The sequence below is a fragment of the Ischnura elegans genome, chromosome 1, assembly GCF_921293095.1.
Source record: "Ischnura elegans chromosome 1, ioIscEleg1.1, whole genome shotgun sequence".
Classification (NCBI taxonomy): Eukaryota; Metazoa; Arthropoda; class Insecta; order Odonata; family Coenagrionidae; genus Ischnura; species Ischnura elegans.
In genome coordinates this window covers 121,417,583-121,435,410 of record NC_060246.1, presented here as the reverse complement: position 1 = coordinate 121,435,410, position 17,828 = coordinate 121,417,583, and the positions used below count along the sequence as shown (strand labels likewise).

Here is a 17,828-nt window from a genome sequence, read left to right as displayed (position 1 = left end):
GATTGAAAATATATTGAAAGCCAAGAAATCGATAAAAGCTCGCGATATCAATTGCCGTAGATAATAATATAAAACAACAGTAAGATGACAAAAACTCCCCACTCGTAAAAAAATTGGAATTGAGAGTTTTACAAAAACAAAAGTTCAATGAGGCTGCACTGAGGTAATAATATAACTAATATAAAATCCAGTTTTTTAAAGAAATTGTTAATTGTAAACGCACACAGACCACAGCTACATGTCAATGGCAAAGTTCTAACAACACGTATCTTAAAAATAGCAGATTTTCAGGAGAGGAAAAAAACGATTAATATTTGTTACTTGCACACTGAAATTAAAAATCAAAAGTTCATAAAATTGAAAAAGAAGCATTCATTTGCAAACAAAGAGTTGTTTTTGGCTTGTATTTCATTTTTTTAATGTTATTACGCTTAATTTGAAAAAAGGTACCAGAGACACAATTCAGTACTAGTACAGTTAAGTGAGTAATAGTACCGCCTGACCAATAATTAGAAGACTCGATATCGATTATTGGTCAGTTAATATTCCAATGAAAACTTAACGTAATGAGGCATAAAATTAACTATCAATAGTACAAGGTCTATTCATCTATTCAAATTTCAATGTTCTACTTTTTTTGCATTCATATGCAAAATAAGTAGAACATAATTCCAGATGACAATACAGTATGTATTAATAATAAAAATCCTACGAGGAATTTAAATATCAGCTCAATCCATGCGAAAAAACTTAAATGATCTCGAATTATACGAACCTATTGTTCGGGTCCAGCGCGGTCTCTGGCAATGCGTCTATGTGGTTTCCTCTTAGAAAAATCCATGTAAGTCCTTTCAGTGGAGCAATGGCCGCCGAAGGAAATTTCTCCAAGAGGTTGTGGGAGGCGCTGAGCGTCTGCAGCGATGCGGGCAGCGACCCTTGGGGAAGTTCCTTCAGCTGGTTGGCGTCCACGTTTAGCCAGGCGAGGCGCGGCAACGAAGCGATGGCGTCACCGGCCTCCAGCTCCGCCAAGTCGTTCTCCCCGAGAAACAGATTGGTGAGTGTTTCCCGAAGATATCCCCAATCCGAAATGTGGCCAACGGAGGCGATATGATTACTGCAGGAGAAAATAGGAGGAAAAAAATCAGCCCCAAAATTCCAGTAAAATCTTATATTCCACCACCACCAACAATCTCATAACCTTTTCTAACTCATAGTTACTTCAATTAAAATTTGAATAACATTTAAAGATTCACCATTGAAAAGTAGGATTCCTTTTAAAATCCTTCGAAAGTATTCAAACAATTAATTCTTCAGATCAGTATAACTCGAGGTTAACATCGATCTATCTTCAATAGCTGAAAATTCAGACATTTTAAAATGACGGGTCTTTTAATTTGAGGTTGCTTTGAAGTAACACTGGGTTAAAATGCTGGATACTACATGGGCTAATTTACAAGTGAGAGTAAAGTTGAGTACGGTATGAGTTTAAAACTGCCCCGTTCATGGAAAAGAGAACCACAAAGCAAGTTTTTAAGACTAAACCAGTGAGTCTTATCTTCGGATGCGCATTAAAAATTATTTCCTTTTAGGAAAAAGGGTGAGTTGTGATTTAAAGAGTCAATTTGACCAAAATATGAAGGAAATCGTAACTACTTCGCGCGCTACAATATACTAGGCCTAAAACAAGTGTAAACCATGCTTTTAACGAGAGGATTACTAGATGAAAATTCTCTCCCAAGGCACCAGCTGTCAAATGGCGCGTGTATAGGCAACAAGATGTACAAAAATCGTATCGTGTTGCATACATTCACGGCTCCATGCTCAACACAGAAGGGTTGACTTCATCATTTGGGAAATACGGTGGAGCCCCAGTTTAACTCGAGGCCATTTTTGGTACATCAAATTAGATGCATCTAACAGAATAGTTTCATTGCATCCTGCAGAGCAAGATTCCTTCTAAAAGTAATGTTTTCCAGTGCAATTCCATCAAAATTATTATGCCTAATATCAATAGTATTTTTTTTAAATTTCAAATTCCGGATAAAATATGACGCAAAAGTTTAACATGAATCTTCCAGTGTACGAAAAAAGTTTTTCAGTCCAAATTACTACGGTCAAAGTCAAATAATTTCTAAAAGTTTTGGAACCATTATTGTCCCAAGCCTTGTAACCCAATCGTTAAAAAGCTACACACATACGGCATATTTTTAACACTCAATTGCACTATTCTGTAAATATTTATGAAATTTCAAAAGAAAAAATTAAAAAATCCCTACTCGGATGAACTTTTTTTAGTACCTTACTTAAATTGCTAAAGCATCCCTGCTTTGCATTGGTGAATACAGATTTTTTCATTCTCTATTTCGATTTCTGGCAAAAGCTCTAACCAATCTGCGGATCAAAAGCCGTTCATTATCAACTATTGCAAATATAAAAAAATTATCATCAAAAGGTGCTAAAAGTGGAAACAATATAATTCACAAATCATCCTTTACCTCCTTCAGATCCTATTTAAGAACCAATTGCAAACACTCGCCATGCAAAACGTTCGGAAAATCTTTGCTCGTCAGTGTGAGAGTGTAGAGCGCTGCCTGTCACCTGCCGTGACTGTGGTGACCCGGGAAAAGGGGTCACGCCATGACCTCCCTCCTAATCGCCTCCGACATGTTTGCACGGGGCGAAGTACAGAGTTGAGGGAGTGGAGTGGCAACGGGATCGGGGAAGGAGTGAAAGGCGAAAGAGGAGAAGGGTAAGCTGGATGTTGAGGTGGGAGTAAGGCGGACGAGTTGAATGAATGATATGAAGAGGGCGATTTACGCACGGTTGGAGCTGGTTTAGCCCAAGGCGATTGGAGGGGGAGACGGGATGAGCGTAGAGTGTCCAAGAGGAAAGGGAGAGTCCATTGCTTGCAAATGGAAGGTCATATATCACTCAATTTTTCATGTTATTACCGAGTTTGTTGTCCCAACCCTGAGTTTAAACATCGACTTAGATTGCTACAGCACTCGTACGTTAACAAATATTAGCCAAAATGTAAGCGTAATTTATATCCACGTGAATGCCATGGTAAAAAAATCCTCTTTTCATTTTCCGGGCTACTTCGCATATCACTATGCTATCTATGTTCCTTAATTTTTATGGCAATGTTACCCACCTTCACGGTGCTAGATTTTAAGCTTTTGTGGTCCATCCAAGATGGCAACTCAACGGAACATGAGCTTCCATTAAGCCACTTCCAAAGGTTAACCCCACTACATCGCTAACGCCGCGCTTGGCGATATATTTCAATCCTGCCACGTGAAAGGCGGTGAAATTTACATTATTAGCATGAGTAAAAATTCCCTTTGAACAGGAATTTAACCACCTGCAAGGGGTTAACATCTTATACAATCAACCTTGGGAATTAAAGAATCTGGAGAGCATGGTGGTCTGTTCCATGGCCCTAAAAGTCATAGGTGGCCGGTGCAGAGGAATAATTTCCCGCAGCAAAATGTCACATGGAAGGCTAAAAAGTTGATATTTCCATCAGGCGAAATCACGAAGTGAATCTGCACTCTAGAACTACTTCTTTGAGAATGAGAATAGTATAAATATTCGCGTTAAACAAGAACAATAGTAAACTTTATTTGAGCACAGGTATTGCCTATATTATATGTTATTACCCACAAAAGCAATACAGTACACCGGCAATTAATCGCGTACCAAGATAAGTATAAGTCAAGTACCCATGAATGTGTGTGGATCCCCGAGGAATCAAGCAAAAAGACAGGCTCTTTCCGTATCCGCAGAAAAATAGTCTCTGGTCTCCTCGGTAAATTTTCCGCACAGACTGGAAGACTTGCGATATAGCTGCCGCAGATAAAAGGTTAACTTCAATAAATGTACGAAGGTGTAGTACGCATTTTACTAGCGCTAATCACGCTATAAAAAACCATCATCACATCTACGGTTGCCAAAAATTGGGAGGAAATGTTACCTTCCTTATGGGTATAATTTGGCGGTCATTTTTCAGGAAAAAGTTTCTTTGATGTTAATTTATGATAATTGGTATTTACCGGATGCAGGTAGGAAATCAACGAAAGTCAAACAAGGTCATCTAGGCCTACGAGGAAAAACGCCCCGATAATCAAGAACATGGAAGTCAGCCAGTGATTAAGGTCCCAAGCACGCATGGAAGAACCCAAGACACGGCATACACTTAGATGGAGAAAAAACTGCTGCTGAGAAAACGAGATTCTATCATGTGCTGATAAGAGAACACCAAAACGTCAGTAAACTTCGACATGCAAGAAAAAAACTACCTGACAAAAGCCTGGAAGTTTGTATTAATAAATTTAACTAATTAGGAGCTTCCATCAGGTGTGAGTTATATTTAAACACAAATGTTACACAGATGATGAAAATGAGACTTAAGAGCGGTTAGAAAAAGCTCAGCGAGAATAACTACAGGAAGGAAGAGGGAAGAGCTCAGAGGAAGAGTGAAACCAAATGAAATAATTTTTATATTCACCTTATTACATCGTTAAAACAGGCTTTTTATGCACTCTGATTTTCATTACATAAAATATGCGTAACCTGTAATCCACTGTAGTCGTAAGAAAATTTCATCTTTAGACCGTATTTATGAAAGTATACCGGGACTAGCCACGGTGATAACTTTTTACGGAGTCACCCGCAATGCACAAATAGTGCGAAAAATCCACAGAGTCAGAATCCCGGTCAAGGCGAATGATTTTTCCTCTGTGGATTTTTCGCACAATTTAGACCGTATGTAATTTATTTTATTCTTTTATGGTTCGCAAGAAATACGTATTTACATATAAATTCATTTTTGTATCGTCATCTAATTTATAACCTTTTTTCATTTATTGTCCCCTCTTTTGTGTAAATCTTTTTCACGTTCACTTTTTGAAACTTACTCTTTCCTCTATTTCACCTTTCTTCTTTCACTTTTATTTTTTAAGATTTTGAAATTTTTGTTTAATTGATTTATTAATAAACTTTGATATTTTTAAAATTTTCTATAATTGTTTCCTTTTACTGATTGCAGCTACGTTATTGGATTTTGTTGGTTATGTTTTGAACGAATCTTCTAATTTAATTTTAAATACCGATTAAATATCTTGATATATTTCCACTTATATTATAAGCGTTAGAATAATTCATATTCATCTGGTTCTGAATTACCCCGAACATTTCAACTTGATCGCTAATTGTATAGTGGTTAACAAATTGAGTTGGAAGATTTTACCCGGACTAGATGACAAACAAACAGCGAAATTAGGAAAATGTTTTACTTAGTATTTTTATCAACGTTGCTAATGGGATAGATATTACTGGCAACATCGTCGTTTTTAAGTCATTTTAATGCTGTATAATATCTACGTACGATAAAACTTAAAATGGTTCAATCAACTGTCTACACATTCTTTCCAAATTTCAGCTCACATATTAGCACATGGAGAGAAAAAGAGAATAGTCTCTATCATCTGCGTGACGCTCTAACAAGTGAATATCAGTGAGGAACGATACCATCTTTTAGAGGACCTTGAGCCAGAAGAGAAACGGAATAAAGAGTCTAGGGGATAAGAGTCTAGATAGAGGGATCAATGACAGAAAGAGTTAAGAAGATCAATAGTGGAAACGAAAGAGGACGGTGATGGTGGAAAGGGGGAAGAAGCATGATTTGATTTGAAACATGGTGACGGTCGCGTCGTCAAAAGGAATAGGAAAGATGCGAGGGAAAGTGGGGGAACACTGATTTGGATGAATTCGAGTGGCTGATGCTGGTTGTACACTTTGAAACGAGTTGAACTCCTTTGCTACCAAGGTTAGTCGCTGAAGGACATCGGTTCAATTCATGGAGAAAAAAAGAATCAATATCACCTTTACTATATATAATTACAGTTTTTTCAACTAAAACTCCATCTTATGGATAAGGTAACTTTACAAAATAAAAAGGTAGTGCATTTGATGGTCAAGAAAAAATGTGAGAGAGATATATAAAAAGCAAAGTTTATTACCATAAAAAGAATTGTCTAAAATTTATTGATTTGTGACAACTTCTTTGATAGCAAGTTGATAAAGAAACGTGTGATTAATACTGAGATGCAACTGCGTCGAATGAATAGTTTATCTGTACCGAATATTTTCACCTCCATGGAAAGAGATCTTTGGCACATCTACTCTCTGGGTTGTAAAACGAACTACCTATGTCAATGCATTATATTAATTGCATACCTGTTGCTAAAAATCACTTAAAGGGCGACTGATAGGTTAATATAATTCAGTTATTTATTGTCCAAAACGCTTATCTGCAAAAAAATTCTTAACTAAAGAGACCTGCTGACAATCCGCTATGCCCTTGAAGGACCTCAACTGTACTATTACTTTTTTTCCCCTACATTTCTTCGTTATCGATGAAATGATTTTATTCCTACATTAAAACTGCTATCTAATTCTATAAAAAACATTTTAAGTCGTAAGGCAAATGAAGATAAAAAAATGCATTTTTCTCATATCCTCTATGGTTTTCGAGTGTAATTTGTATATCTTGAAGTTCATGGCAAAATAAATATAAAGCGCAAACTTTATTGATTAAATCAGTAAATAGATAATTTAAGTATTACATCTAACAGTGTTTATTCTCTTCAAATTGACAGTAGTATTTAAATCGGTAGAGGTTTAATCGAATAAAGCTGAGTGGAAAAGACTAAGTTGTCCATATACACATATTTATTCAGCCCTGTATTGGCCTCCATTGAAATTATCCCAAAGGGCGAATAGAAAGCCTATTTCCATTTGGCAAAACGCCAATCATTAGGTAGTACGTATTTGATTAGCAACTGTAGTAACCGAGCTACTTTTAAGGAGAATTTTATGATCAGTCAAGTTATTTCGAATAATCAATAAAATCATTTTTATTAGCAAATTCAAATGTTTGGTGTCAACTTCTGTAAACCTTTCCGCATGGATGTGTAATAATCTTCTTCTTTCTTCAATATTTCAAAAACTAACCATACTTTGTGCAAATTCTCGTTTAAATATTAGAATTCTATAAAATTTCTGCATGGCCATCGCACAAATACTTGTTTCATTGTATAGGTTTGCATTTATACCACAATATTACGTCTTCTTTTTAGAAAATAAAACACACCGGAGTTCGGAGTCTCACATCAGTCAAACTTATTTCTGAATCAAGCAGTGTGGAAGTAGAATCTCTATTTAATAAAATAGTTGGGTGTTTAAACAGGAAAATATTTACCCGATAGAGTTAGTAACAGGAAAGATTGAGAGAGGAAAGGTTTGCTGTGGTGAAAAAAAATATGGCCATATTTAATATTTCAAACGCATATAATCCAGCAGCGGTGAAGATTAGGTGCGTCTAGTAGAGCGAGGAATACAGAATACAGATGAATGGACGTCAACGTGAGAGGTAAAATTTAATTATTGCTTAAGAAGTTATTAACAGAGACTGATAAATACCATAGAAAAAATACACCGGGGAAAAACAAGAGCGGAAACTGACGCTAGGATGAAAGCTGAAGCTCCTTGCCATGCGGATCTAGACGTAGAACAAAGCTGCTCGGCAGTCACCATTGTCATGGACATTTTTTAATAGTTCTCGAATAAATTACCGATATTTAAGTATTATGCATGTATTTATGACTTAATCATAAGTATTCAGCACATAATCATTAAAACATCGAAGACTATAATTACAATTCCCGTTGGCACAGTATGTGACACCAATACAGAACTATATTATGAAGAGAGTATATTATTCATTCACTCGAGAAAATGAAAGAATATGTTTGTTCGTATTTACACTATTTACTTTTCAAAAAGTATATAACTTGGAATAATATGATTAAAAATACATTTCTTAGTATGTTTGTAATTCAACAAGATTTTTCAAAAGGTTTTCCCGGGTCATTCACCGTGACTATAAAAATTCTTGAAGCTGATACTCCGGGAAAGTATCAAATCCTATTTAACTGGATTTTTTTCAATTATATACTATTCCTTACACATATGACAGTTGAATTCAATAACCTGTACTTTTTGGCAATGAAATGCAGTGGAAAAGAAAGTCATTTTGTCTCTGCCAGCCTGAAGGAACTGAATTGGAGGCCTTTGGGATTCAAGAAGGAAAGTAGGACGGGTTGAGGAAGCGATATCGGAAGGAGCGCTTTTTCCGAAAGCAGGAGGGTTGAGAAGGGGCGGAAAGAGGTTGGGAGTTTGATGGTCTGGAAATGAAATCCCGTGAGAATGTTGGAACAGCTGTTTGGCGCGGAGTCCTCGGGGAGGGCGTCCATAAGTCGAGCTCGTTGGCAAAATGAGAGAGGAGGAAAGGGAGAGGCGATACGGAAGAAGCTTCGTAGGGAAGCCAGCGGGTGGTGTTAGGAGGGAGATTCCAACCTCCAACAGTAGGTGGGCTGAATGATATGAATGGTGGGGGTCGCAATGGGTTGCATTCAACTCGGGAAACCACTACTCGTTGAGTGGCATGCCAAATGAGAGGTATAAGGGCGGAATGGTCAGAGAGGATGGGAGGAAAATGACTGGACGGACCACAAAACATAATGAGCACGATCGAGGAGCAGAATATTTTAGCTCGGAGGAACGAGGCGCGTTTTTTTTAGTCCTTAGCTGTTTTTGAACCATGATCAAATTTCGTTTGTGCATGTACGCTTGAATACCCGGTGCTCTAAAAGCATCAAGAATTAAAAATATCCGCTCATTTTCGTCATGGGCGCAATCATTTTATATTTTAGAGAGAAAACGAATAAAAAAATACTGCATAAAAAACGTGCAAATTCGGAAGAAATTATTTTGGTATAAATTACGTCCAAACAGGCGGCGTTCAACCACAATAAAGCGTTAGATATTGCCAAACACACAGACTTCATGCGAAATTTAGATTTTTCCAGGAGTATCACTTGCACAAAAATCTCCCGAATTTCATATTCTGGTATCTCCCGTTGTAATATCGTGGATCAGGACCAGGCAACATACATTTTTGGACGTTAGTAAATATTTAATGAAGATATTTAGGGCACAGAACATTGCAAAATTGCTAAAAAATTCACGAGATAACTTGAGTCTATATCCACGCACAATTCAATATGCAAATAAGACAAATTATTGAAATGGACATTGTATGATTGCAGTGGCCAAATTAAACACAATATGCTGAAATAGCAATGAAACAGGCTTAAATTAGGGGAAATATCGTTTTCTCTAGTTTCATTACTTTTAATTTGGTGAGGCAAAAAGTTGCGTTCAACGGGAGTTCTGGTGGTTGAAGCTGACGCGTAAATCAATCTTTTTTTTAGGAAATGTTTCGTTGTTACAAAAACATCAATAGGCGGGTGAAAAAATGGTGGATATTTTTTGAAGGTCCACGAAGTAAGTATATCTGTTCGAAATATACTGCTAAGGTTAGTTCACCACTTTATTTTACGGACTTAAGTTGACTTTTATGGACAAAGCTGTAGGGTAATTTCTCTCGGGTACAGATCTACGTCATCCCGAATATTTTAATTTCAGGGTGTTAAACATTTTCACGCAAAAGACATAAAACTTGGGAGCATTACATTTTTTTTCACAAACTGAGCAAAAATCTCGAAACTTTAACGGCTAAAATAGATATTCATAATTATATTTTAATTTATTCAATGGAAATTCTCACAGAATCGGAGAAAAAAGGAACGTTAACTAATGTGCCTTAATATATTTTCTCTCGCATTTATCTTTCGGGGTTCAAAGTCAAAATTTTTTTTAATTTCTAATACAGGCACAAAGGACTGAATTACCATTTACGTACGGATTCCACAAAGGTCAATTATCTTAAACTATTCTCTTTGAAATATGAGGCATTGCATATAAACTGTTTTCCTTACTAGAGTGCGATGCCAACTATGCTAACCTCTCTAATACAAATGTTAACATTAGATTCATCTCGAAAAATCTATTTAATGATTAACTTTACTTTCAATGGTTTCCGGCTCAAATTTGTGGAAGTTGAAGTTCACTTCGACTTCAACACAGTCGACTTCGTTTTGTCATTTGTATTTATCAACTTTACTTTTTAATTTAGAACTAGTAAGTTAAAATTAGCAGATTAATATTATTCACCTGATTCTACCATTAACAACTTTATGCATACCCAAAAAACTGATTTCTTCATCCACACTATTACCATAGAGTCCAGGTATCTTAAAACATTCCTAGAGAAAATAAATAATTGACGGATTCCAATAATTTTATAAGTAAAAACGATTATGCCAAACTTAATCAACATCCCATGAGAAAAATATGATTTGTCAAAAACATGAATTCGTTTAGCGCAAAACGAAAATGAAAACCATATTCTCCCTTATATACGTGTTTGATATACTATGCAGTAGATGGATTGATACGTGAACGTACGACTAAGATAGAGCTGATAATCAATGTCGATATGCATACATTCCCCGAATAAAAAAGTTTGAAACGTCAATTATTATCGGCAGTTTCTATATTATTATTGTTATTATATTGTACAAGTTACAAGTTGGCTATTTGCCAGGTGGTAACAGTTTATACAAAATAAAAAGAAAAACAAAAATATTGCAAATGAGAAATAAATTACCAAAATGAAACTAGATACTTAGTGAATATTTAAAATTCAATGATATTAATTTTCCAATATAAATCCTTTACACCTCTTCTTGAAAATCCTTACGTTCTATATCCTATATTCCTACAATATATATCCTATATTCCTACAATCCTTTATTCTTACAACCACTACCCCAAAGTTACAAAAATTATGCGACGTTCATGGACTTAAGATGCTTTATTTTTATGAGTCGATAAAAATCGAAGAGGTCGATCGATAAAAGCAATAAGACAAAAGGCTCTCCTGAGCTAAAAAGGATGATTTGTTGTATTCTTCAATACTTATTTTCAAAGAGTTCCAGTGAAGGGGATAAAGTGGGACATGTGATTTTTATAATGATTTTTGTCTATTTTTTTTGGCGCACAGCGTTTCGAAGCAATTTCCTTAAAGAAGCAATAATGCACTGCTTGAACGTAAATTCCTTCCATGTTATACAAACGATCTGAAAAAAATATGCCGAACGATAAATCACTTCAATATTGTTACATTCAGGCATTTGAAATATCTCTTTTTCCATATTTTCATCAATAATGCCTGTTGACTGTATGGATTATAATGCCTTTGATAAAAATGTATCGATGGAATAAAACGAATTGTAACTGCGATATTTCTATTTTACGATAAATAAAAATGCAAAGATATCATTAATTTTGAAAACAGGTGTAAAAGCCAGGAAAGTTTTTGAGAGACTGACCTAAACACATGCAATAAACTATCAAGGGTGAAAACTCAATGAGGAATCCATCGTAGCCAGGGATATGCATATTTAAGATAGCATAAGGTGGTTATCAAATGTTTTTTTTTTAGAGAAAAGTGTAGTTTATATGTATTTTAAAGGAGGTTGAAAAAATGAAGACCATAATTATTTTATTTCCTGTCATATTCAACAATATAAAAAATAATAGATATAATACTGTTTGAAGCATGGCAAAAGCATATCATGGATAAGAAGTAGGTGAATGGTGAGATTTTGTTAAAATGATGGTAATGAAATGGAAGTTTTTAATAGAATAATAAGGGGACATGGTAAGCATGTTGAAGAGGAGGTCAAAACAGCTGACATGGTGAAAACCAAAGAAGACGCAACCGTCCTGTGATTGAACAGGCAGAGAAAGATTAGACAGAAATAAAATAAACAAAATGCGTTGGGGTGAAGAGTTACGTATTGACAGTAAGAACCAATGACAAGGTCCCTTTCAAGATCAAAACTTATTTCATTAGCTCAAAAAATAACGACCGATGACCGATTTCAACAAAATAACATGGTACTATGCACAGCAAATGCAGTGGCAAGTATTATGACTGTTCTGGATATAATCTTGTAATACCACTCTAGGAAAATTATTTGTAGAAAAAAGTAGCGTTTTAATTTTTTTAACAATCTCAAGATCTTTAATCCTTGGGTGGCTTGTTGAATGAAAGTAATTTAATATCAGTGTAAAGAATATGTGGAACACTGTAGCAACTTAAATTTTACCTTTAAACACCAGAATAGATTTTACAAAACCATCGGTAAATTTTGTAAATGAAACTGCAATTAAGAATTAAATAAATGAGAACTGAAATCCACGAAACGAAATTAATGAAACCAATATGAAGTGAAAATGGAAAGAATATCAACGCCAATGTGAAGACTTCCAAAAAAGATGAAATTATACATTTTTAGATGTCAAGACTATGTATTGATGTGACATTTATCCATTACCTTTCACAATGATTACCTTGAAATTGATTCCATTACAGATCACCTATGTACCTAAATTCTTGATATGAACTGAAATAAACTCTCTCAAATAATTGCTTTAGGATATTTTAAGCGCAGTAACGCAAAATAATTCCACAGAGTACAACTATTCTCATTGGTGTGGAGGTGCAAACATTTTTGTTTTCTACCTATACCCTCACTCTTACGATATTTTATCTCAAGAAGTGTCTTCTTTCTCAATAAGCCTACAGGCACAGAATTTCTAACTCTTTTTTTTCAAACCTCCACCTCTAAATAACTCCATTCGTACCACCCTTCCTTACCACCTCACGACTCCTGGGCGACCCTTAAAAGTGCATTTTGGCCCTCCGTTCCCCCACTTTACAGTATTTCTCCCAACCATACACACACATTAACCCTCAGCGGCGCTCTGCTAACTTTCAGGAAGAGGGCTAGCGTTGCTGGAATGGCTCTGGTCGACTCCAGAAGGGAGAAAAAAATCCACAAGCCTCTCTATAAAGAAACAAGTGAACGCTTTAAGCTGCCATGCTGGTAAAGTTTTTGGAAGTGGTGGTGGGATCGAGAAATCTTGCAGAGTAATGCCAGGTCAGTGGTCTTTGGGGAAACGTACCTCAGACAGGATTTGGTAATCCTTTTATGAAGTTTATGAACGGATTTCTTTTTCCGTCGAAAACTTCCCTTATAGGTACGAAGCAAGTAAAACGGTTAAATCAAATATTATTACTCCTTGCAGAATGGAGGAGGTAACTACGCTTCCTATCAAAATCACAGCGTTCAAACATTTATATCATTCTCTTTACCACGTGTCTACTTCAGGCATGTTCCCTGGAAAGCAATGTGTAATATTTTCAACAGTTCATTTTATTTTTCAGTTGAATTACCTTCCCTGAGCATGTAAACAAGATCATTCTTTTATCTTCGCCGCATAGTACCTGCGTAAGAAGGTTCCTTGTATTTTTAATCCAAGGAAATTGTTTCTGTAGATACTCAGGTCATTTTAGTTAAGTTAATCCTAAAACTGTAAATTCCTAGAAATTCAGTAAGTGATTAAATCTCTTTTGTTTCTTCCAAATATGATCCCTTCAATATAACTCGCAGTGGACAAAAATGGAACATCTATTAATGTACATTAAATATTTTTTTATCGTAATTCTAACTTTTTTGCGATTATTATTAGGCCATTATATTACGAACACAATTTTGAAAAACATAAAATAAGCTCACAATAAATTTTCAGGGTGTTTGAGATACAACCTAAAATAAACTTTCTAATGATTTCAGTGTAAAAAACTGTAACATCAGGAGAATACTGCATGCTTGCTTTACCCGCTCAGCGAAATTAAAGCATTCTTGAAATCATTTTGGCTGATGACTTATTTTTTTTAAGCTCTGTACAATGTGATGCAAATACCAAATTATATACCGAGTTACTTAAAAAAATATCAAAATGTAAATAAACGGCATAATGTAGATGGGAAGAGGTCAGATAGTAGAAGTGCATGCCTTTATTTGAGTATTGCAATTTTCTTGTTTAGCGATAAAATCGGAGTACAAAATATGAGTATAGAGAGTACGTCTAAAATTCAAAAAAGGATAAATAAAAATCCGTAAAAGCCTCCGCGTCGGGTACTAATGATGGAAAAAACGGACAAAGACCTGTTCTTCCACATCGCGGGGTTCAATTAGCTGGAAGAGTGGACGCAGTGGAGATAGCATCAGCAGTCTCCACATACACATGAGGTAAGCACATTAATACGGCTATTTAAGCTCTCGGATGCGGCTGCTTCATTACAACTAAAGTCGCGGCCAAGGTACTTGCCGCAACGCTCCGGCTTTTTACTTCACCGTCGTGCACTCAAGGGATCCTGACGTAACTCCATTTGAAGACTAGAAAGCATGTGTAATGCACTACCCAGTAAAGAGAGAGAGAGAGGACTTAGAAGTCTCCCTTCCGAGAAGAACTTGAAAGCGAACAGTTGACGGCGTGTGCGCGGAGATGAGAGAGGGGAATGCAATGGCAAAATGGTCTAAAAAGTATCGAAAGGACGAAGGCTTGCGAATAGGAGACGTTGATATCGATGCCGGTAAAAATCGGTGTCTTATTTACGCCTCAACCCGCATTTTGTATGAAAAGGTATTTGTATGCTCACAATCACTAGTAAAACGTTGATTGGTTATTACTTTTCCGAAGATAACGTAAAGAGGGATAATTTAATGGAGAAAATCATTTATTTTTTTCTATGACCGAAGTTGTTGGCAAATTAATGAATTTAGTTTTATTAGTTTATACCAAAGTTAATATATTTTTTATTTAAAAAAGGAGTGTACGACTAAAAAAAGAGTTCATCTGTGAAGTTTTGATGGAGACATACTTAACTTTCGGCGCCAGTATTCACTGATCCCGCTGATCACGAATGTGTGGTTTTCAACAAGAGTAAAAAATAAGTTTCTTTGAAATCTCGAAAAAAATCGATAATTGAAAAATCTATTTTAGCTGGATATTGTTGGTTGGAATTAGGGAAAACATTGTTGAAATTTAAAAATCTTGGCAAAATTTCCAACGGATTCGTTTCCTGTTATTTTTCTTTGCCCGAAGGGAAACAAAATAACATTTGGAAATAAGCCCTTTAACTCCTTTCCCTAGCGTCAGCCTCTCCCTCCCGTCTCGATCCTACTGCGATGGTGAAAAAAGATGAAACTCTGAGTGTGAGTCATCATATTTAAAAATTGCGGACTACACCGCTGGAATTCTCATATTCCTTAGCTATATGATTCACCATGCTTCTCGTTTGATAACTGAGAATTATCAGCAGGAGTTTAAAAGCGCATGAGAGGAAGAAATTTAAAAAAGGCAAAAGACTTCTTCATATTACATATAAGAAATAAAAATATTATCCAGAGCGTTTGTTTAATGCCTCACATCATGACTAGATTAAGAAGATTGGATAACTTTTACAGAAAACAATTTGAATTGAATTGTGTGAATATCGCACATAAGAGTTATTAAGAGATTCTCCACCTAGCTACACTTCGCTGGCCAAATTCACTTTGCGCGGCTTCCGAGAATGCCAGTGGAGTGGCTAGTTTACGTGCATTCAGTGCTGTAGATACAGGAAGAAAGTACTCATTTTCATTTCTTTGACTAGTACTTGAACCCTCCAAATAGGCGCCACAGTCTTAAATTTACAGCAATGTGGGTGAGCATGAGGTACCCTAATTCTACGTGATTTTTAAAAACGTCGAAGCTTAAGCCATTCATTTCTTCCTACCAATACAAAAATCTTTATGCGGGTAGCCTTTGTGAAACTATATTGCAAAAAAAATCAGAGGAGAAAATTCACATAAGTGACTAAGAAGAATATTTAAACCGCCTGCGCTTCCCAGTTACATCTGCTACTGAGAAATTTCCATTCTTTGGATTCCATGGAACGTGCTCGCAGAGCTATCCTTGAGATTTGAAATTAAGAGCCTTGGTCAGATGCTCAAATCTACTCCCACTGGTGTTACCTAAGCCCACGTAATGGGGTTAGCTGCTGCTTCCAGGTCAACAAATAATTGATATGAAGATTTTGACAATCAACGATGAAGACAAGCAATTCCAATTCAATGGTTCAAATAAACTAAAACTCTTTCCAATACTTTTTAAACTCACGTTCTGCTCTAAAATTAAGATCATAATAGTCCGTCATCTTATATCTTTCAACGAATCAAAAAGGTTAATAGACTTTTATCGATGCCCTTTCGAATATTTTTTATTTCTATTCAGCACAAACAAAGTATGAAGAATTATAAAATTACAGGAGAAAATTAGTAGAAACAGCATTGAATTGGGAAAACTATACAAGTATCTTCAATGACAGCATTTTTTTACCTTGATTACCTAACGGTGAATGGAGGTAACACCAATCAAAATTTTGGCTTGTGAGACCTTATCACCAAATGATTATGATATTGTGTTCAAGGAAATATTCTATATTAGATTATAAGTTCTAAATAGACTGAAAAAAAGCGTATCCCAAAAAAATGGCAATGCAAATATAGCTTCTCCATTCTTTAACTTTATCTAAAGCTCTATGCTGACGAATTATATTTTTTATTTTATGTGTTTGCGTTTGGCCAACATTGGAAATATTTACAGCAAAATATATCTACAGCTGTGTCTGTAAAAAAAGGAATAATTGATGTATTCAAGATTTGCATGTAAGAAATAAAATGCAGCAGTTTGGAAGCAGGAGGAGGATTCGAAAAAATAACAACCACGAGCACTGATACAAAAAATTTTTGAACAGTAATATACACCCAGGCAGGACGCAGCGTTTGTTTCTTCCCCACACAACCGACGGGCACATGCATTGAAATGCCGAAATCACGAACGCAGCGATACTAGCTTCTGAACTCGGAAAACGATGAACAGCAGGGAAGAGCTCAAAAAGCAGTCATGAAACGGATCTCCCAATAGAATAATAAGGAGCCGCACGGAGTCATTTCGAGCATTTTACGCCTGCAGTAAAAACTTGCCGGAATGAATAAAAAAAAGAAGAACAAGGGATGGTGAACCGTTCCAGGGAGGAGACTAAGGGGAGGGAATATAAAAAAAAAATACACACCATCAAAACACCCAATCGGGCGCACATATTCCTGCGGGTAAGAACTACGAACGTATAGAGAGGGAGTGGAGGGGTGTTCAAGAATGGTGGTGGAGGGCGTAGGGGAGTGTTGCGTTGTTAGTATTATAGACTTGAAATTCCGATATGATTCATCTCATGTGACCTAGTCCATTCCAATGAATCGTTCATTCGCGACGCCATAACCGTAAAATCCCAATAAATTACTTGACTCTAACAGCACGAACTGATAAACGCGAACTAAATTGACCATGCAATCCAAGTGAATGCCACAAACAGCAATACAAGTGCGATTCAATAAGAAAATGTTCAATTAACTATCGTGAGCCAGCATGATACGATGAAGGAAAATGATCCACTTTTCCAAAGTACCCGCATTTGTTTGCGGAAAATCAATGGCTAAGGCACCAATGCTAAAATCGAGATGCGCAAAGATGTAAAAATAGCAATGCAGTGAGTTGTATTCAATTATATGAAATGAAAAAATATTTATCTTGGCAGTGGTGTTTTATTTCATCCTTTAAGGTACAATATTGATTGTCTTTATGTATTTAATGATCGCCATTATTGTAAATTGATAATTTGGAAACGTTCAAATTGCAGTCAATTATAAATCTAAATTATAATTCCATTATTGTTTACTTTTATTTTAACGAAGAAGATTCCTAGAACTTATTCCAAGAATAATTAATCTGGTGAACCGCTCTTCCCGTTCTTACCGCAATATTTAAAAAATATTATAAAAAAGCCTGGTATAATATAGATCCAAAATCTCACTTAATAGACTCTCGTAAGACGTGATGCACAAGAG

At 35.8% G+C, this 17,828-nt stretch overlaps 1 protein-coding gene across 1 annotated transcript in view; it reads right to left on the bottom strand.

The window, feature by feature from the left end:
• The window catches only part of LOC124169028 (chaoptin-like), a 398,137-nt gene that overhangs the window by 38,247 nt on the left and 342,062 nt on the right, over positions 1 to 17,828 (bottom strand). Inside the window, exon 6 of the mRNA XM_046547495.1 lies at positions 776 to 1,114. Within this exon, the coding sequence (XP_046403451.1) occupies positions 776 to 1,114 (339 nt within the window). The remainder of the gene's footprint in view (positions 1 to 775; positions 1,115 to 17,828) is intronic.